The 22,700-nt window shown below is 29.2% G+C and overlaps 2 protein-coding genes across 2 annotated transcripts; both read left to right on the forward strand.

The window, feature by feature from the left end:
* Nucleotides 1–738: 738 nt before the first annotated feature.
* Nucleotides 739–5,764, forward strand: LOC114932828 (uncharacterized). The gene is given in 4 exon segments (XM_029305230.2): nt 739–2,011; nt 2,013–2,965; nt 4,473–4,827; nt 4,829–5,764. Coding segments are annotated over 4 exon segments (2,115 nt in total). The 5' UTR covers nt 739–1,237; the 3' UTR covers nt 4,862–5,764.
* A 1,260-nt stretch (nt 5,765–7,024) lies between these two features.
* Nucleotides 7,025–22,527, forward strand: LOC114942364 (uncharacterized). The gene is made up of 3 exons (XM_085489586.1): nt 7,025–7,111; nt 12,118–12,172; nt 20,478–22,527. The coding sequence occupies exons 1-3, from the start codon at nt 7,057–7,059 to the stop codon at nt 21,334–21,336; spliced, it is 969 nt and encodes a 322-aa protein (XP_085345712.1). The 5' UTR covers nt 7,025–7,056; the 3' UTR covers nt 21,337–22,527.
* Nucleotides 22,528–22,700: the final 173 nt, after the last annotated feature.

Consider the following 22,700-nt stretch of genomic DNA (forward strand, 5'->3'; position numbering starts at 1 on the left):
CAACTGTTTTGCATTTTCTATTTTAAACGGGACGTCTATTTTGCACATCTCTGATTTTTATTATAAGTATATTTTGATATACCGGAGAAATTAATAGAATCATATTAATTCTTTTTTATTTTCTTTCAATTCATTTTCAATCAATTTTATTTTATTTATTTCCTTGACGATGACAGAAATTGGAGGAAAACACTTTTATTCACAACATGAAAATCAACATAGCACACGGGAGAATCGTTGCGTTATATAACTATAAGCTTTTAACTTAATGACACGTCGGAAGCTTGACGTTCGTGAAGTGAAGCAAACGTTTGCTCAGTATATACCTGAGGTAAACATAAAGGTAGCATAAAGGATAGAACACAGCAATGTTCTCTTTAACTAGTAGAAAAACTGAAATGCTAAGCGGATTGTACGAATATGTATCGTGTCATGTAATATGATCGTGTATCTTTTATTGTATTTTTACCCTTAATGAAGTTTCTGTTGCCAGTGAAAATTTATATATGTATACGCAGTGCGATGAGAAAAAACAATTGCTAGCTCCGGGGATAAAATTTCGCGCGCAAATTCAAACAATCCGGTATATCAGATATTGATCTTTTAACAGTTTGTAAGAGAAAAAAATACATTATCGGAATTATATATATATATATATATATATATATATATATATATATAGAAGGAGAAAAAGTAAATGCATATCAGCTGTGTCGATTCTTTCGTTAGAACGCAAAGAAGACTCGAACAAAAATAAAGGAGATTGGTTTATGTTTTTCATAGTTTTTCTCATAAGATGCTTTCGCAACACTTTATGGAACATTTATTTTCTATGAAATAAAAGTAAAGAGAGGAAAAGTATATATCAGTAAATTTCAAACTTCCTGGCAGGAAGAGTCGTCAATCTTGCTCGATCTTGTACGATGATGCTTTATTCGTGAACTCCATTTTAATGTTCTTTCGAATTGCGGTGAATAATTTACGACGTTTTCCCATCTTCTATCGTGTGACTGTGAAACTTGGGTGATAATTTATGTAGATATACTACGTAGCGCGTGAAGTTGAGCTCATCAAAATGCAATAAAATATAGCGCTTTTGCGCCGCGATTAACCTCTCATTGACCTTTTTTTTATCTATGAGCTACAACACGCCCACGATTTCTATCTACTACGCAGCGCGATAGCCTTTCGACAAGTCTTTCTTCTCTTAACTATGTATGACTTTCTTTAACTATGTATGCGGACTCGCATTTACGTATATAAAACTCGGTATTCTCGGTGTTTACCAACATTGTTCATAAAACAGATCAAGTACGTTCGCGTGGAATACGACTTGACATTTTTGAATGAGCAAGCAGCTTCCATAATGTCGTCGACAATAATACAATTTTACTTAATGATGTTGACGGCGACAAAAAGCATGACAGACGCGTACAGGATCGCGTCGACGGGATCGACAGAAAGCGAAAACCTGAAGATAATTTTGAATTACATTCGAAGCAATCAGGAATTTTGCCCATCAACATTTTCTCTTGTTTTTCCCGACATTCGATCCAGCTTTGTAGATCTCGTGTCCAAATACGTAGCGAGCGAGTCGATTGTCAGCTACAAGATCACGATAAATGACCTCATCTTGCATAGATACACGTGGCAAAATCGCGTCGACCTCACCTGGATCTTCATCGTCGACGATATCGATGTCTTGCAATTTTTCGTGCGTGAACAGAGCTACATATGGAAGGCCACAAATCAGTATTTGATGATCATCACCGCTCCGATCTCATTGGTATCGTCGCCCGAGCTCTTTCAGACTATTTGGAAAACTTACAACGTCTACAAAATCATCTTCAGCTTGATGCAAGACGATTTTCGATGTCTGAGCGAGTATCTACCCTTTGAAAAGAATGGGCAGAACGAATACGGCGTCGTGCGCAATATCTGTTTAACGAATTGTACAAGTAACATCGAGCTTTATACGAACTTCGAGAATCTAAATGGATATCCTATATCCCGTAATCGTGTTTCGGTCTCTGACGATGAACATTACATTTGACGAGAATACGAGGACACACAAGTACAAAGGACTGGACGCGAACGCGATGTTTCTACTAGAGAGATCAATGGGGGCCCAATTTCGCATCACTATCGTATTCGCCAACTTCACTGAGGGAAAGAGGCAGGACCCCTTTCATCGTAGTCTTCAATGTATCGAAAACGGCAAGTCGGAGATAATCGTCACCAGTTTCTTTATCCATGAGTATAAGGAGTATCAAAGATATGAATTTACATCCAGCGTTTACGAGGACAAATTGTGCCTGATCGCCCCCACAGCTGGCTTCATCCCCAAGTATTACATGCCGATAATGCCGTTCGCGCCTGATTTGTGGGCGGCTCTCGCGATTTACAACGTTCTCGTATCCGTCTTGTGGTTCCTTATCAAGTACTACAGCGGATCATTTCGCCGGCAAGAGATCGTTCTTCTTCCCTTAATGAAAGCGGAATTTGTCCCTTCGCGGCGTGCGAATAATTTACCATCCAGTGTACACCCTTACATCGCGTCGTGTTTCGATCTCGTTGAAACCTCGTGTTATCCGTTGAAGGAGGACGTCGGAGATCTGAGTAACACGAGCGCGTCTCAGCGTGCCTTGCTGTTCGGTACTCTCTTTTTCGGACTGATCGTCGTCGGCCTTTACCAAAGCTATCTCGTGTCCGGCTTGAGCAATCCTTTCCATTATCCGGAGCTGAACACCCTGGAGGACGTCGCCGACTCGAATTTTACCATAGTTACCAAGTATTACAACTTGCAGATGCATACTTTCACGGGGAACACCACTTTGAATAAGAAGCTACGCGATAAAACAAAGATGATAGTTTCCAACGAACCGATCAACGACAGGGTGGCCTTCGGCAGGAAGGAAATAGCTATCGCTCGTTACAGTTCGGTGAAACTCGGCGATTGGTCCAGGTACTACGATTTTTGTTTCTTTTTTTATTGAGTAAAATGCTAGCTTTGGCCTTATAGTTTTGATAGTACAGAAAGTCTTCTTATTGACTAGAGGTTGTATGCTATAAGATTTAGTTAGAATGACAAGGGTTGATACGATTCCTTACATAAAAAAAGGAATTATAAACTTTATTATTGCTTTATATCATACAAAAAATTAAAAACTTAAGATAAAGACTTAAGAAATTAAACGTAAATGAGGCCTTGTTTTGATTACAAAATCTTAGATTATAAAAGAACAAGTAAAATTAAACATCTACTTATCTATCACTGAAAAAAATTATTTAACAAAATCTGCGGTTGAATACGTGCAAATAAATATCAACGTAATAAGAACTAAATATTTTGTTAAAAATAAAATATTTAGTTTTTATTACATCGATATTTATTTGCACGTATTCGACCGCAGATTTTATTAAGTGCAATAATTTGTTTTCAGTGTATAAACTAAGTTATGCTCAATATATAGGGTATCTCATAAGAAATTACTAAAACTATAATGAGCTGTCATTTTTTAATGCATACAGTTATTGAGAAAACAAAAATTGTGTTAGAAAGAGGAAAGTCTGCAGTTTTAATGGATATAAATAAAATGTTTGTATACCAGTTTATTTTATTTGAAAAAGTTAAAAAAAAGTACTTTAATAATCACATATGTAAACTAACGATAAATATTTTCAAAGGGCGCACTATTTGAATTTGTACAAAATTCTGTTCCTTTACGAAAACTCGTAAAAACTTTTTCTAACATGTCATTTTTAATGTTACTGACGATTCTTTTAATAGTTATTGCTATTCTAAATCTAGCACTGTTGAAAATATTTATCATTAGTTTATGTGATTTTATGTGATTATATATTAGCACTTTTTTCTTTTTATCAACAAAATAAACTGGTATACAAACATTATTTATTTATATCCATTAAAAACTGCAGACTTTTTCTCTTTAATACAATTTTTGTTTTCTCAATAACTGTATGCATTAAAAATGACAGCTGATTACCCAGAAAACATTTTGCGCGCAAATACCTAGCCATTGCACATACAAAAGCGGCTCGTACTGCGCAATCAAAATCTTATCCTAGTGCGTCGTCATAATGATAGCAAATGCTAGCACACTTTTCGCGCGATCTCATCTCGTTATAAGCATGCACGTTGAGCATATTCAACAAGCATATTGCACGCATTATCACATCACTGGCATATTTTTGACAATTTGATATCCATTTGCACGTGATTTGCTGGTGTATCAAATTATACCCCATAAGTTTACTATTGCAATATGTATGACTAAACATATCCCACATGCAAAACTCAGGCAAATCTCGTACACAGTTTATATGTATAAAACGCGCAAATTTTACACAGAAAAATTGTTATCTGGGTTAGTTTCAGCAATTTCTTATGGAGGACACTGCATAAACTTAAATTACCCTTTAATAATTATAACATATAACTACCAAATCAGGTACTACGACGTGGATGGCAACGAGTTACTTCATCTAGTGGAGGAATGCCCCATCACTTACTCGTTGTCCTACGTGATGAGGTTATATTCACCGTATCGGGAGAGGATCAACGGATTGCTGTTGCGAATGCAGGAAACGGGTCTGGTTAATCTCTGGTATGAAAATATGGCGTATTCGACATATGTAGCGGAGCAGAAGAGGAAGGTGGACAAGAGTGAGAGAAAAATTAAATTGACTTTGGAGTATTACTCGCTTACATTTGTCGGACTTTCAATCGGTTTATTTTCCTGTGCCCTCGTCTTCTTCGCGGAATTATATTTCGCCAAGAAATCGCAGTCACGCGTAAGAGCGGATGAACAGAGTAATTGATCCAATATCGAAGAACTGATTTCTCTGCTTCCTGCTCCCGCTGTCCTTTTATATTTTAATATTACATTAAGGATGCGAGATATGTATATATGTATAAGCTTTAACTCGGCAGCACAATAATATTTTAAAAACGTATTAAAAATATATACATATTCGACGTTTTATATTTAAAACATCCAAATTAGAACACCTTATTATTATAGACATCTTTGGGAGATATTATTATAGACATTTTAAAGATGATATCCACAGTGTTTTTTGAACAATCTGGAAAAATATCCATTTTAAGAACTAAACAAATGAAATTTGAATATCGTATTTTTTAAAGTAGATAGATGTAAGCAAAATATTGTATATACATATATACTTGCTATCTCATATACATATACTTGCTATCTCATATACAACATCAAGAGATTGCAGAAATACTGCAGATATTCAAAAGAGATAAAAGAATATTTGTTGGAACTGTGTAAGTTCATTCTATTTACATCCGTAATACTCGGGTATCCGGCTACTTTAATCTTAATACTCGCGTTTGCAAGCTTTATATATATATAATTCTTATAACAATGTCTCTCCAATATTACATTACAACTTGTAAGATTATAACATTGCTGCAATGTAAATGAAATATTCCGTGTTGTATGGGTACGGTAAAATAAACATTTCTAAAACATCTAAATATAAATATACCTTGAAAAAACATCCAATTATGGATGGACATTCTTATTAATATGTTATATTGGATTAAATAAAAATCAAAACTGGACGTTTATTACTTAGACTTTCGGTGCTGTCTGGAAAATGTCAGATCAATATACGTATGTACACGTCTACAATTCATACTGTCAAAAACATCCAACAAAAAATATACAAAAAATTTTTTCCAGAGAGAAATAAAGTATATATTATAAATTAATTCTTTAATATGTGTTAAACTGAAATTATATAAAACTCGAGCAACGTTTTATTATTTTATATTACCATAAAACAATGATTTGTTTGCAATTGTGTTGCAAAATATAAATTATACATTAAGAGGTTAATATTATATAATTTTTAATGTCTTTATTAAAGAAGATATTTATTTATATTAATAGTTTTCCTCATCAATTTTAGAAAATTTTTAAATATTAATATTCCTTGTAAGAAATAAAAAGACATTTTATAAACAAGCATGCAAATTTTTCGAACAAATAAATATGAATCATTCAGAAAAAATTAAAGTATTATAAATTAACCCATTAATATGCAAAATCCGAGTTAACTCGGGCAACGTTTTATTGTATATTGCCATGGGAAAAAATACTTTTTTTGATATTTTATTGCAAAAAATTATGCATTAATATTTTGTACAATTGTTGTATCTTTAAAGAAAATATTTGTAATTAATATTTTTTTCTAATCAATTTTGTAAAATTTTTGAACGCTAATGTGTTCTGTAAGAAACAATAAAAAAAGAAATAACTTAAAATATAAAATATAAAAATTTTTTAGCTAAAATATAGGTATCCAATTTTATTTTATTTTATTTTATTTTTGACAAACTTTGCTAATAAAATTGCTGCAATACACCATTTTTTATAAATCTATGGCAAACATGAAAATTAAATAACTGACCAAAAAATTGTGCTCAGATTTTGCAAATATTTAAAAAGAGCAAATAGAACAATATATACGAATTTTGTAATATTTATATTAATACATTTTTTATACAGCCTTTTAATATACAAAGCTGACGTTAATATAACTTTATTTATTTTTTAAAGTTTGCCCCGTAAACTTTTTTAACGATGTTGGTTGTTTAAACCTGACACAAATAATTTGGAGTCCTAGATTAATTACAGATGAAGACTTTTATATCTGATAAAAAGACCCGATATTATATTCGCTTTCGCGTGACAATACTGTATTTATATGTCAAAATGATTCGATCAACGCAGCTGCTTTATTCACAGAGCGGGTTTGAGTTTGATTAATTGAGCAAAATATGAACTACACATGTTCCCCTTTATTATCGAATTTTGGCCATATTCTTTATTATTCGCCAAATATAATTAATTATTCGAACTAACGACGATTGTGCGAGTTAGCGTTAAAGCGACATTCTGAAAACTAGGTTTATATTAAGATTCTCCAAAAATAGGCGCACATGTACCTCCCTTTCTCTTGAAGAAACTCAGTCGTAGGTTGTTGCTCGATTATATAGTCATGGCTTCTCGAAGATACGTAACATTAGCGGCGATTCTAATTATTATCTGTTTAGGTACGTATATATATATATATGTGTGTGTGTGTGTGTGTGTGTGTGTACAGAATGTAATTGAACAAACATATACGGAGCACACCATAAAATTATTTAGTCAATTTGGAGACGATTTTTCCTCAGTGAAAATGACGAAGCACTAATGATTTTCAAGTATCAATGATTAAAAAAGAAGGGCTTCTTACAAATTAAACCTTATAGAGTTAAAATATTAATTGCATTCTTCAGTTAATTTCAGGTAGAGTGTATTTTAATAGAATTTTAATTTTTACGGGGTGTCTCATAGGAAATTGCTGAAATTAATCAGCTGTTATTTTTAATGCATGCAGTTATTAAGAAAACAAAAATTATGTTGGAAAGAGGAAAGTCTGCAGTTTTTAATGGATATAAATAAAATGTTTGTATACCAGTTTATATTTTATTGATAAAAACTAATGAAAAAAGTGCTATAATTTTTAATGAATATAAATAAAATATTTTTATACCAATTTATATTTTATCGATAAAAGTAATGAAAAAATGCTATAATTTTTAATGGATATAAATAAAATGTTTGTATATCAGTTTATTTTATTAATAAAAAGTAATGAAAAAGTGCTAATAATTACATAAAATTACATAAACTAATGATAAATATTTTCAACAGTGCCAGATTTAATAACAACTATTAAAAGGATCGACAATAACATTAAAAAAAACACGTTAGAAAAAAATTTTACGAGTTTTCGTAAAAGAACAGAATTTTGTACAAATTCAAATAGTGCGCACTTCGAAAATATTTATATCATTAGCTTAGATATATAATTTATTTTTTTATTACTTTTTAAAATAAAATAAACTGATATACTTACAAACATTTTATTTATGCAGATTTTCCTTTTTACAACACAATTTTTGTTTTCTGAATAACTGCATGTAGTAAAAAATTACAGCTAATTAGTTTTAGCAATTTCCTGTGGGACACTCTGTATAAGATGGCAAAAATTGAGAATATGCAAAAATGATGACTTTCTTCGACATTTCTGCTGAGGCAAAATCGTGTTCAAATTACTCACAGAATCTGATATTAGTGATATTGATATAGTGTGCTCCATATATGTTTCTTATTCAGTTCACCCTGTATACAGCGATGTCCGGTATTAATTATTTCACTCATCGTGTGCAAGAGCGGATTAAATCGAATAGGAAAGTCCTCTATCGTTTTGCGCAATAATTAATGAGAAATTAATTAAAAAAGGCTCGATCAATCTTCGCGAGTTTTACACGGTTGCTAAAAAGAATAAGTTATGTTTCGCGGTTACTACACGTGTGCTGGGATGAATAATCAAGTTTAATTATATATTGCGCCTAGCAGCTGTGTAACATAATGGGATGTCTCTCTTCTCGTCCTATGCTTCTATTTGAGATGATTGGCCGATCTTTTTTAATTAATTTCTCATTAATTATATGCAAAGATCACAAAACTTTTCTATTTAATTAAATCCTCTCTCTACCTACATACGATAGAAGGATAATTATTACTGAACACGCTGTATACATACATAGAGTGCTTACGAAATGAACAAATTTTTAGAGCGATTTTTCACGTCAATAAAAAAATGTAAATCTCTCATTTTTAATAATGCATTAATATATTTCAAATACTAAGTCCTCCATCAAAAAATGTTTCATACGAAAGTTTTTTGACTTCGGAGAAGACATAAGATGGTGTCATTAGATTAACCTTGGATAGTCGTTTGCATGAAGATCATCTTCAATTTCTTAAGTGAAAACCTCTATTTTTTAATGCATATTCTTGTAGCTTATCTCAAGCTTTTCAAAGCACTATAATCTATAATAAAGTATTTTGTAATTAAGTGCTTTTTAAGTTATAAAATTTAAAATTACCAATTTTTGACATAAAATGTAAAATATCTAGTAAAATGTTATTTTTGGTAATTTTACCTTAATACTATTATGCACTGAATAATGAGGCCAATCAATTAGAACAAAGAAATAATTGCTAAAAAAAATAATGCAATTGCAACATACAACTGCATACTTTTTCCTAAAAGTAACTATGTGTTTTCTTTACACTAATTGATTGGTCTCATTACTTCATGCGTAAAAGTATTACAACTCAAAATAAAGTACTTAATGAAAGAATATTTTATTATGTTTTAAAAAGCTCTTGAAATAAACTACAAAAATATATGTGTAATGAGATATAGGAGTTTCCAATTAAAATTTTTATGTTGACCTTTAAATGACCTCCAAATTTGACCTCTAGGTCAAAGTCTAGGTCACCATCAAATGACCCCCTCGAAATCCTACAACTTTTGTATGAAACATTTTTTGAAAGAGAAGCCTTGATTTTTTAAATATATATGTATATATATTAATGCATTATTTAAAATGGACAGCCTGCGTATATATACAATATTCGAAATAAGAAATGAGTAGTTTGAGTCAAATAAAATTTTATATATAGCATAGTAAAACAAAGGTTTATGATATATTATTAATAAATATCATAACATATAATTGTAAACACTTAACTTATAAGAAATGATAATAATATAAATAAAATATTTTTGTATATTACAGTTATTATTTTATTGAAAAAAAATAATTAAAAAAGTGTTAATAATTACACAAAAAAATCACATAAACTATAATGATAAATATTTTTAACAATGCCAGATTTAATACCATCTATTAAAAGGATCGTCAATAATATTAAAAATGACTTGTTAGAAAAAAAAATTTTTTTACGAGTTTTCGTAAAAAAACAGAATTTTGTACAAATTCAAATGGTGCGCACTTTAAAAATAAATATTTTTCATTAGTTATGTGATTATTAGCACTTTTTTCATTACTTTTTTCAATAAAATAAACTGGTATACAAACATTTTATTTATATCCATTAAAAACTGCAGACTTATTTTCTCTTTTCAACACAATTTTTGTTTTCTCAATAACTGCTTGCATTAAAAAATGACAACTAATTATAGTTTCAGCAATTTTCTATGGGACAGCCTGTATATATAGGTATATACAGGATGCTCCAGAAAAATCACTTTGTTAGTGGGAGATTCCTAAGATCATTTGGAGATTTCTTCTCAGTAACAATGTCACTAATAATTTTCAAGTAATTGAAAATAAAGGGTAAAGTAACTATGGGAATATAAAATATTAACAAAACCACATTCTTCAGTTAAGGATGTATCTGAGGTACAATCGTTGACAAAAGTGCTCTAAATCCGTAATACTTGCATATTTACACTTTACGTGTAGTAAATCCAGTGATAACTAATATAAATGAGTAGCTAACATAATATATTTACTGTTAAAACATTATTTTTCACTTTGTCAACAGTTTTTTAACTTTATTTGCAATTTTTCAATCTTCCGTAATAAAACTTTTGGCAGTGAAAATGCTCTGAATTCAACTTTATAAAATAAATTTCTTGTTAATTTAACAGCATTATTCATTAATGTAAAATAAAAAAACTAATTAGAATATAGTTAAAAAAGATAAATATATACTATTTAAATAATAACTATAATTATTATTTATTATTAATATTATGTTTGACACTTTACGTGTTTAACGCGGCAACGTCGTAACACGTTTGGCTTGTAAGTTGATAGTAATTAGCAATGCACTTTGTAGAGTACAGAGAAAATGTCAAAAAAAAAAAAAAAAGTATAGATTGATTTGAGGTTACACGCTGTCGAGATGTCAAAAGTTATGAAGACTTATTGATAGAAAGGTAAAATTGTGAGTGAAAGTACGTATCGGAAGAGAGTTGCACAACAAAAATGTGGACAATTAAGAAAAAAAACTAAGAAAGGAGAAGAAGAAAAAATTGAGTCTATCAACCTTGACAATAAAGAAAATGTGAATGAGAAATCAAAGCAAAAGCCAGATTTTAATTATTAAATATTTAAGTTTTTAAGATATTATACTGATTTTTATTTACATTGAATAATTTTCTCTGTTTTTTTATGTATTATTTTATTAGGTATTTGTTATTAATCGATATTAATAATAGTTTATTATTTATGCTAATTAATTCATTATTTATACTAATCAATATTAATAAAATTGTTTATTAAAACTAATAATATTTAAGACTTCAAAATTATTTATGCCGCGAATAGACAATACAAAAAAATGAGACTTTACGACATGACTTTTTTACTCTCCCGTATAGACTTTAAAGACTAGGTTCACTTGACACGTTCAATTGATTGCGACGTTGCCGCACTTTCACGTTCAATAATTTAATCATTATAAAAATAATAAAGTTTCACAAATAATAATTAATTTTTCTGAAACCGTGTTGTGAAAACTAGTCAACTTTTGCACAAAGTTTTGATAATTCAAGATTTATATGTATAAAAAAAATGAAATTATTGGTACTATTTTTTCAATATTTTTTTACCAATTATATTTGAGGAAATCGCATTTTTTCGTAAAAATACGTACAAAATCGACAACAATTAACATAATAATTATTTCTTTACTCATATCTTTTTACCTATTTACTATTTTATTTATTACATTCGAGAAAATCGCACTTCTTCGAAAGAACAACTGTAAAATCAGTCTAAATTAAAATAATAATTACTCTTTAATGGTTTAGTGAATCCAATTGAATTTTTTTTAAATACATTAGAAATAATAAAAAAAAAGAGTTTCTCAAAGTTTCATCTACTTTGTACTATTTTTAGATAGCTCAGATACATCCTTAATTTCAAGTAGAGTTCATTTTAATAGAATTTTAATTTAAGACTTAGTAGTAATAAAGATACATGATGATAAAAGATGGGAACATGCAAATAAAAGTGATGTTTATCCCTCAACATTTTCTTATGATCTCAGGAATTTGTCATTGACAGATTTTACGGTAGGTCTGGAACACCCTGTATAAAAACTTTTTTATTTGACGTGAGTAATAAATTCTCGAAGTTTGTCTTAGTATTTCGTAAACACCCTAAAAATATATATTTTCGCATAGATGTATCATCAGTCATTGTGGCCGCCACCATCGCAGGCGATTCGAAAACATCTAGGTGACTATATATATATTATTCTCAGTAATCGATAATTTTTATCATGAGAATTTGTTATTAAAAGATTTCAGATATAACTTAACTGAATTTTTTCACACTGAAAGCATAAATATTGCTTTTTTCCTCATCGTGTTGCATTGCACGATATACAATATATAGGTGTGCAGGGTTGGGTAATAACACTAATTAATTAAGTTAAAAGTTAAAAAAAGGTTAAAATGTTAATAATTTTTAACTTAGCTTAGTTAATTTAAAATATATTAATTTTTTAACTTCAACTACTATATAGTTATTTTTGACCTTATAATCTTATTAATTTTTTTCCTAAGTTAATTTTTTTATCTCTGAATATCATTATTGTTTTTTTATAAAGTTATAAAACGTATTATTTTTAAATTAATGTAATTTATTAATTTTTATGTTTATTGTTATTAATTGTAATTACCAAAAAATATTTCTACATGTAAAAATCAAAATTTCTTTGTTATAAATTGTAAAAAAATTAACAAACAAAATTTTAATTTAATATAAATGTTTTTAAAATTTTAATTTAATTTAATTTCAGTTAATTTATAATTTCAATTTAACCTAACTTTAACTTAAATTTAACTTAACTTTAACTTTACTAACTTTAACTAACTATATATATATAGCTTTAATTTTTTGGCAAACTTGCCCAGCAAACAATATATAAATGTTATATACTTAAGCATGTTACATGTAACATATATGTTAGTTGTAACTTCCCACTCATAGATATAACATTTTTAATATTACATATATTACATTGTAGTTATATTGTCATTATATCCCAAGATAGCACTGACTTATCAATACATCAATGTGCTATTTGGTATATAATTACAATATAACTACAATGTAATATATGTTATATTAAAATGTTACAACTATGAGTGAGAAATTACAACTAACATGGATGTTACATGTAACGTACACGTTATATTACCTGTTATATTCCGTTTTATTATAGCAATGTAACAATTATATATTGGTGTTTGCTAGGTGATTTCGACGTAACTAGCAATTTTATTCAATACTTTCACGACGTTTCGACCATTTGGTTGTGGTCCTTATCAAGTGAAAATTCTATAACATAATATTACACACTAGTTTTTACCAATGTTGAAACATACAAGAACATATTTAAATGTTAAGTTAATAATATAATATAAATTTTATAAACATACCCATCAATTAAAATGAGATTAACGCAACATAACACCGGTTTTATTTAAAATTAATAGTTAAAAGAGGAACACGTCCCATCGCTATGATGTTTCGTCAACGACTAAATTTGAAACGCACCACTAAACAATCTTTATTATTTTGTCGTAAATATTTGTTATATTCTCAGTGTCTTTCTGTAGGTTAACAGTATTATCATGCTTCTTTATGAAGAATATTTCAGCAATCTCTCTCTTTCTTACATGTTTCTCATTATGTACAATAAAATGGTCGGTGATTTCCAATCAAAGTTATGTCCAAAATCACATCTGTGTTTACTCAAAACCGAATGATTAGATTATCATGTAATTTAATAAAAAAGGCGACCAGTTAAGGGCACGCCATTAACAAAAATTATCCATTGCAAACCCATGTAGAATCGTACCCATTGCAAACCTATGTAGAATCCTATGAAAAATTAAACATTGCAAACTCATGTAGAATCCTATGAAAAATTAACCATTGCAAACCCCTGTAGAATCGTATTAAAAATTATCCATTGCAAACTTATGTAGAATCCTACATTGCAAACCCATGTACAATAGAATTGTATGAAAAATTATCGATTATAAACCCATGTACAATCGTAACAAAAGTAATGAAATAAAAAAAAAATTGCGCCAAGTGAAAGTAGAAACTTGTACCAGTGGAAAATTAAAGTTGCAGACATATATAGAGTCGTATAATGAATCAGTAAAAATTTAAATTTGCAAATGTAGAATCGTACCATAAAAAAACTTATCTTTTAAAAAAAAAGATAAACAAGATGCCAAGTCCATGCACCATGTGAAAAAGAAATAAAAAAATTTTAGTTAAAAAAACTGGGCGCGCTGCTAAGTTTCAAAATTACAATGCATCTTAAAGTAACATTAATTAATTTAAACACAAAACATATTTTAACTGTAATGAGTTTAAAAGTAACAATTTAATTTTAATATTGTTAGAATATTATTTAGCAGCGCTCCCAGTTTTTTTAACTAAAATTTTTTTATTTCTTTTTCACATGGCGCATGGACTTGGCATCTTGTTTATCTTTTTTTTTAAAAGATAAGTTTTTTTATGGTACGATTCTACATTTGCAATTTTAAATTTTTACTGATTCATTATACGACTCTATATATGTCTGCAACTTTAATTTTCCTCTAGTACAAGTTTCTACTTTCACTTGGCGCAATTTTTTTTTTATTTCATTACTTTTGTTACGATTGTACATGGGTTTATAATCGATAATTTTTCATACAATTCTATTGTACATGGGTTTGCAATGTAGGATTCTACATAAGTTTGCAATGGATAATTTTTAATACAATTCTACAGGGGTTTGCAATGGTTAATTTTTCATAGGATTCTACATGAGTTTGCAATGTTTAATTTTTCATAGGATTCTACATAGGTTTGCAATGGGTACGATTCTACATGGGTTTGCAATGGATAATTTTTGTTAATGGCGTGCCCTTAACTGGTCGCCTTTTTTTACCTTTTTTTAAAGGTGAGTTGTTAGAGATTATATCATTCATTTTTGTATATTTTTATGACCGGAATAGAACAATTATTAAACATGTTTATCTAAACTTCTTTGCTTAAAATGATGTGTACAATCATATCCTAGAATCCTGATCATTCCTCCTAAAGCACCCTATTTATATAAATTTACCCATATGTGTGTGTGTGTGTATGTGTGTGTGTGTGTGTGTGTGTGTGTACTAATGTCGAGCATTTTTTATACATTTTCTATTAAATTTAGATAAAAGTTGCAGGATTTCGAAAAAGAAAAAGTTGACACAGACTTTTTCCTAAACGGCGATTTTCAAGGTTATTTAAAGGTCACTTATATTTTCAAAATAGAATTACCTTAATTTTTCTCATATAAATCGATTCCTCGCAATATTTACTATAAAAAGTTGTAAAGGTATAATTTTTACATAATCTTACATAAACTTCGAAATATTACAAATATTTTATTTTATGAAATATTTCAGTTTATGTAAAATTATGTTAACTATCTTTTAAATTATTCACTTTTAGCCATCTTACCCTTACAACCTTTTATAGTGAATAATGCAACAAATTGGTTTATATATATAATATATATATAACATCAGTTATTATTAATTGATGTTTACATTTATTTTTAGACTTACTAGAGCTCAAATGCTCCACATTTTTTGCAAAAACTGTTTATTCTACAGATTTCTTAAATATGCTTTTAAATGATGATTAAATATTTCCTTTTTTTAATTATTTTTATTATTATTTTTCAATCTCAATCAACTTTTATAACTTTATGCCAGCACGATACAAATACATGTGTCTTTATTTTTTTTATTATTTTTATTATTATTTTTCAATCTCAATCAACTTCTATAACCTTATGCCAGCAGGATACAAATACATGTATGTCTTTATTATTGTATCAACTCTTGTCTTTTCCATGTAACCATGTCTTCATAGTTTGAATTATCCCTTCATCTTCTCAATCTTTCGCAGAGATTTAATTAATTAAATACACTTCACACGAAATAAAGTTTGCTGGAAGATATACAGCAAACGATAACTGTAAAAACATGATTACGTGGAAAGAACAAGAGTTGGTACAGTAAAGGCAAGTAAGTAAGTACATGTAATGTATCGTATTGGCATAACGCTATATCCGCGGAGCAGATAATGTGGCTGTAGAGGTAGTCTGCAGTGCAGCTAATGTGGACGTAGATGTTGATTGAGATAATTGTCTAATATAAAATAGAATTTAAAAATTTAGTTTAAAAAGCTGTTGCATATATAAATAAAGTTTATTTTTTCTAAATTTGGAATATGTTTAATTAATTAAATATAAATTTAACATATATAAGATAGGCAATAAGAGCCAAATCGCGGATGACAGTGCGTTATTCTAAACGAAACTAAAATTTTTTCGTTAGAATTAAATACCTGTGCACAAGGCACCAAATTTTTACTTGGACACGGCCAAGATATAAAATTGGAATAATCTCTACAAGAGATTTTTAATTCCATGTATAATACATGGAATTAAAAATCTCTTGTAGAGATTATTCCAATTTTATATCTTGGCCGTGTCCAAGTAAAAATTTGGTGCCTTGTGCACAAGTATTTAATTCTAACGAAAAAATTTTAGTTTCGTTTAGAATAACGCACTGTCATCCGCGATTTGGCTCTTATTGCCTATCTTATATATGTTAAATTTATATTTATATATTACAGAGCCTAGTTAAACTCTTAATTAATTAATTTTTTAAGTCTATGTTTAATAAATTTTTTAAGTCTGTATTCAATAATTTTATTCATTTGATAAATACATGTATGTCTTTATATTGATATGTTTAATATAATTAGAAATTCATTATTAATTAGATATGTAAACTATAAATTCATATATAATATTTGAAAATATATGTGAATATTTAAATTTTTATCTTCTCCTTCCTCTCCTTCAATCTCTTTAATATCAATAGGTGTATGTGTGTACACGCGCGCACATTTGTACGTATTTATTTAATTATTGGATAGTTAAGAGTACTTAATTGATAAAAAATTATGACAATAATAATCCTTTTGTTTTTTTTTTCTTATTATTTACTCAGATTTTTTTGTCTATCTTATAAGATAAACACTTTAGAGATTGAATATTTCAAGTAAACTAATTGTAAGTAAATTTCACATTAATGCATATAGATGTTTAATCATGAATGTACTAAATAAGTACACAAGACGAACAGTGAGTGAGTGAGTGAGAATGAGAGTGTGTGTGAGAGAGAAAGAGAGAGAGAGAGAGAGAGAGAGAGAGAGAGAGAGAGAGAGAGTTAGCCAACATAACCCCGCACGCTGCCGATATGGAGGAGCGCCACTATCGCCATCTGTTGTAAAACGTGCGAGATGGACAAAATTACCACTACATGCATCTTGCATGTGTTGTGTACGTGTGATATATGTGTGCGCATGTGTTGTATACGTGTGAATACGTGTAACACGATACTACTATGTATGCGTGGTCGATGATGATAATGATGATAATGATGACGGGGACGTTTCTTAATAGAAATTTTTCATATTTCGACTTTGCATTTATATATCTCTGCTTACAAATCACGTAGAGCAGAAATAAAGACACTTTTATTATATAATTCGAACTCAATCTATCGATTAAGTCTAGTATAAACTCGATTGCATCAGCCATTATTGAGGATTCGAAATATTATAAAGACTCAAATGTCCGACTCGCGTTAAGATACACGGTGTCTCCGCTACGCCCTTAACTGGTCGCGAGACACTACCGTGTCTCTTGATTGCTAGCATGTTCCTTCACTCTAGTGCATTAATGTCTTTTCGTTTGTCCAATGTATGAGGCATTACAATTTTCACAATTAATCTTATTGTATACTACATTCGTTTTTATATCATTAGTTATTAAATCTTTACCTCGTTTTATCAGCCTATTCAACTTTTTTGGCAAACTATAAACGACATTTAAGTTAGCATTTTTAAGTGACCTTTTAATACTGTCGCTAACGTTTTTAACGTATGGAAGTGGAATTACATAATTCTTATCTTGAGTCGAATTCACATTATCGTTATTATTCAAATCATTATTCAAATTGTCGTTATTATCCGCATTGTGACAGTTAACATTCCTATTATTATTTAGTACATTAATTCTTTTATTTATAATTACATATTTATTAATAATACGATCCGGAAAGCAATTATTAATTAAAATGTTCTTTACAATCTCAATATTCGTGTTATGAAATTGTTCGTTTGAAAGTAAAATTGCATGGTCTACTAAATTATAAATCGTATTAATTTTATACTTAATAGGATGACTCGAAAGAAAATTGATGTATCTGCCAGAACATGTAGGTTTCCTAAACCAATTAATTGTCAATTCATTCCCATTGCGGATAACTGTAGAATTTAAAAAATTAATAGAAGAATTGGTCTCTATTTCATGCGTAAATTTTAATCGTTCATGATAATTATTAAATGTACTTAAAATTTTATTTATTTTAGAGTTAGGTAAAATAACAAAAATGTCATTCACATATCTATAAAAAGTCTGAACTTTAAAACTTAAAGAATTTAAACAATTTGTTTCTAAGTCATCCATTACTAATTGTAAGTCAGCTAATATCGGTGATAGAGGGGATCCCATAGGGCTTCCATAAATCTGTTCATAGTACTGCTCATTAAATTGAAAACTAGTTGAAGTAAGTATTACATCAATAGCGTATAGAAACTGTTGCAAATTAAATTTAGTTCTTAGACTTATGTCACTCCAACGATTTTCAATTACAGAAAAAACTAAATCTTTTGGAATATTCGTAAACAACGAACAAACATTTAGTTTTTTCTGCAATTGAAAATCGTTGGAGTGACATAAGTCTAAGAACTAAATTTAATTTGCAACAGTTTCTATACGCTATTGATGTAATACTTACTTCAACTAGTTTTCAATTTAATGAGCAGCACTATGAACAGATTTATGGAAGCCCTATGGGATCCCCTCTATCACCGATATTAGCTGACTTAGTAATGGATGACTTTAAAACAAATTGTTTAAATTCTTTAAGTTTTGAAGTTCAGACTTTTTATAGATATGTGGATGACATTTTTGTTATTTTACCTAACTCTAAAATAAATGAAATTTTAAGTACATTTAATAATTATCATGAACGATTAAAATTTACGCATGAAATAGAGACCAATTCTTCTATTAATTTTTTAAATTCTACAGTTATCCGCAATGGGAATGAATTGACAATTAATTGGTTTAGGAAACCTACATGTTCTGGCAGATACATCAATTTTCTTTCGAGTCATCCTATTAAGTATAAAATTAATACGATTTATAATTTAGTAGACCATGCAATTTTACTTTCAAACGAACAATTTCATAACACGAATATTGAGATTGTAAAGAACATTTTAATTAATAATTGCTTTCCGGATCGTATTATTAATAAATATGTAATTATAAATAAAAGAATTAATGTACTAAATAATAATAGGAATGTTAACCGTCACAATGCGGATAATAACGACAATTTGAATAATGATTTGAATAATAACGATAATGTGAATTCGACTCAAGATAAGAATTATGTAATTCCACTTCCATACGTTAAAGACGTTAGCGACAGTATTAAAAGGTCACTTAAAAATGCTAACTTAAATGTCGTTTATAGTTTGCCAAAAAAGTTGAATAGGCTGATAAAACGAGGTAAAGATTTAATAACTAATGATATAAAAACGAATGTAGTATACAATAAGATTAATTGTGAAAATTGTAATGCCTCATACATTGGACAAACGAAAAGACATTAATGCACTAGAGTGAAGGAACATGCTAGCAATATTAAATTACATGAATCTAATCATTCGGTTTTGAGTAAACACAGATGTGATTTTGGACATAACTTTGATTGGAAATCACCGACCATTTTACATAATGAGAAACATGTAAGAAAGAGAGAGATTGCTGAAATATTCTTCATAAAGAAGCATGATAATACTGTTAACCTACAGAAAAACACTGAGAATTTAACAAATATTTACGACAAAATAATAAAGATTGTTTAGTGGTGCGTTTCAAATTTAGTCGTTGACGAAACATCATAGCGATGGGACGTGTTCCTCTTTTAACTATTAATTTTAAATAAAACCGGTGTTATGTTGCGTTAATCTCATTTTAATTGATGGGTATGTTTATAAAATTTATATTATATTATTATAATAACTCAACATTTAAATATGTTCTTGTATGTTTCAACATTGGTAAAAACTAGTGTGTAATATTATGTTATAGAATTTTCACTTGATAAGGACCACAACCAAATGGTCGAAACGTCGTGAAAGTATTGAATAAAATTTCTAGTTACGTGGAAATCAACTTTGCCAAGTTTATTTTCACCACTAGCGTCCAATATTAATTTTGATTGATCTTTAATTTTTTATTCATGCAACTTTTAACTTAACTAAAGTAATATATAACTATCTTTAACTTAGTTCAAAAAAATCATTAAGTTATATACCCAACCCTGTATAGGTATGACAGTTACAACTTGGACAAAGGACCGGTATTTTATGAAGCTTATTATCCAGACTACGTCCACGACACTCATATAGAAAAACGCAACTTGGATGAAAATCAAAAGGTGCTAGAAACGAGTTTTCAGGTACCCTTCGAGCGTTTTGCGTACTCGGCTGAAATGATGCTGGAAGATAATAAAAACCATCGTCAAACTGCAAGTATCGATGAAATTTCCCGGCTCGTTAGAAGAGCCATTTCTCGGGATTTGGAAAACTGGAATATTCTCGAAAAATATCTATCCGATCAAAATTGGCTGATGCAGCCAAGAGTCTATCCTAAAGAAGAAGACAATAATAATAGGTCTCCGTTTCAAAATAATCGACAAAGATTCTTTGATCAATCGGGACATCCTAATCTAGGGATATTACAAAAATTGGTAGCACGTGATGCAAATAAACAGCATCCTAATTTCGAGGAGGGAAATACAATGATGAAGAAAATGATGAGCGATAACCGAGACGTGCAGCTGTCGATCGACGTTGCTTCCGGCTTGCCATCACTTCCGGAGAATATTTTTCAACCACGGCCCCAAATAATTCGATATACATTCTTCAGGAAACCCATCCCACAATTTGCTCAACAAGCTGAAAAAATAATAGATACTTATCCAACGCCGAGGAATTACGGCGACAATCTTATTCGCCAGGAGAATAAAAAGAGCCGAGTAGAAAAAAATAACGTCAAAATAACGTCTATAGAGGTAAGCGAATTACCGCGACATAAAACTCGTCATCATCATGGCGAATGGCCCAAACGAGATTATTCTATTCATCGTCAGTCTGAGGAAAAAAAAGAGACAAAAGCGGATACTTAAATAAAAAATTTGTTGAACGAAGGAAGAGTGTATTTTGGGTTGATTTATATATAAGTTCCGTTTTATTCAAAACACTAACTTTTTTAATATTTAAAATTATTTACAATAATTACAGGGTGATTTATTTTAATTGTCCTAAACAAATATTTCGAAAATAATGATACGAAAAAATGTTTCAAATAAAAATTTTTGGATTTCGATGGGGACATAAAATATGGTGTCATATTGATTTGACTTTGTATAATCATTTGAAGGTCACGCGAAGGTCACCTTTATTTTTTTAAATGGAATCTATTATTTTTCATTACATATTCTTGTAGCTCATCTCGAGAGCTTTCCAAAACACTATAATGAAATATTTTTCTCTTAAGTACTTTTTAAGTTATTAAGGTTTGAAGTCAACAATTTTTGACATAAAATGTAAAATATTTAGTTATCATACCTTAATACACTTAATACATTATTTTATGTAATCATTTATGTGCGAAGAAATGATATCTCTCATAATTTTTGAAATATTTGTTTGAGACGACTAAAATGAATCACCCTGTATATTCTTCATTATTAATATAAGTATAACTTGTATTTAAATGGTAGTTTGTTAATTTTTTCCTCGAAAAATTTTGAAGATTTTTTGATGCAAAAAAGGTTTTTACAAATTCATGGATCTTGAAATATTATGAAAATTTTTTCCATTTAATGAATTTTGAAGTGACCTGAATAGATGAAAATCCAATGTGACAAGATCTGAAAAAGAAGAATGAGATAGAACTGACCACAAAGCTTTAGAATTACTTCCCCGCGTTATTTTCACCGTATGTAGCAAAATTATTTTTCCGATTGATGAGGGTCGCTCTTTTTTGCAATTATATAGTTGCTGTGATTACTTCGTTTCGTTTAAAAAATTTATGATTTTTCAGAACATATGATTCAATATAACTATCTATAGTGACACATTCATTTATGAATCAACACAATAGATTAATTAATATTAGGTATATAATATTAAGTTCTCGCCGTTTTACATAAAAATTCTTTTATTAGTGCAAAAGAAAAGGTTCAATAGTTTTAATTAAAATATTTGTGCCACCCTCTGCTATCTTTTTTTTACATGTTCCCAATTTTTGCCATTATGTATCTTTGTAACTACCTTTGTACTACCTTAAATTAAAATTCTATTAAAATAAAGTCTACCTAAAATTATTTGAAGAATATGATTTTGTTAATATTTTGTGTCCACAAGACTTGGTTTGCGAAAAACCCTTTATTTTCAATCAATTGAAAATTATTGGTACCTCGACATTTTCGCTGAGGAAAAATTGTTTCCAAATGACGTCAGAGTTCAAATGGTTTAATTGATGCAC

The sequence above is a fragment of the Nylanderia fulva genome, unplaced genomic scaffold (genome assembly GCF_048542155.1).
Source record: "Nylanderia fulva isolate GAGA-0341 unplaced genomic scaffold, ASM4854215v1 Scaffold88, whole genome shotgun sequence".
Taxonomy (NCBI): Eukaryota; Metazoa; Arthropoda; class Insecta; order Hymenoptera; family Formicidae; genus Nylanderia; species Nylanderia fulva.

Coding starts and splice junctions, on each gene's coding strand:
- LOC114942364 (XM_085489586.1), top strand. CDS start 7,057: ATGGCTTCTCGAAGATACGTAACATTAGCGGCGATTCTAATTATTATC. Junction 7,112..12,117: donor TCTAATTATTATCTGTTTAG/GTACGTATATAT, acceptor ATTTTCGCATAG/ATGTATCATCAGTCATTGTG. Junction 12,173..20,477: donor GGCGATTCGAAAACATCTAG/GTGACTATATAT, acceptor AACCCTGTATAG/GTATGACAGTTACAACTTGG.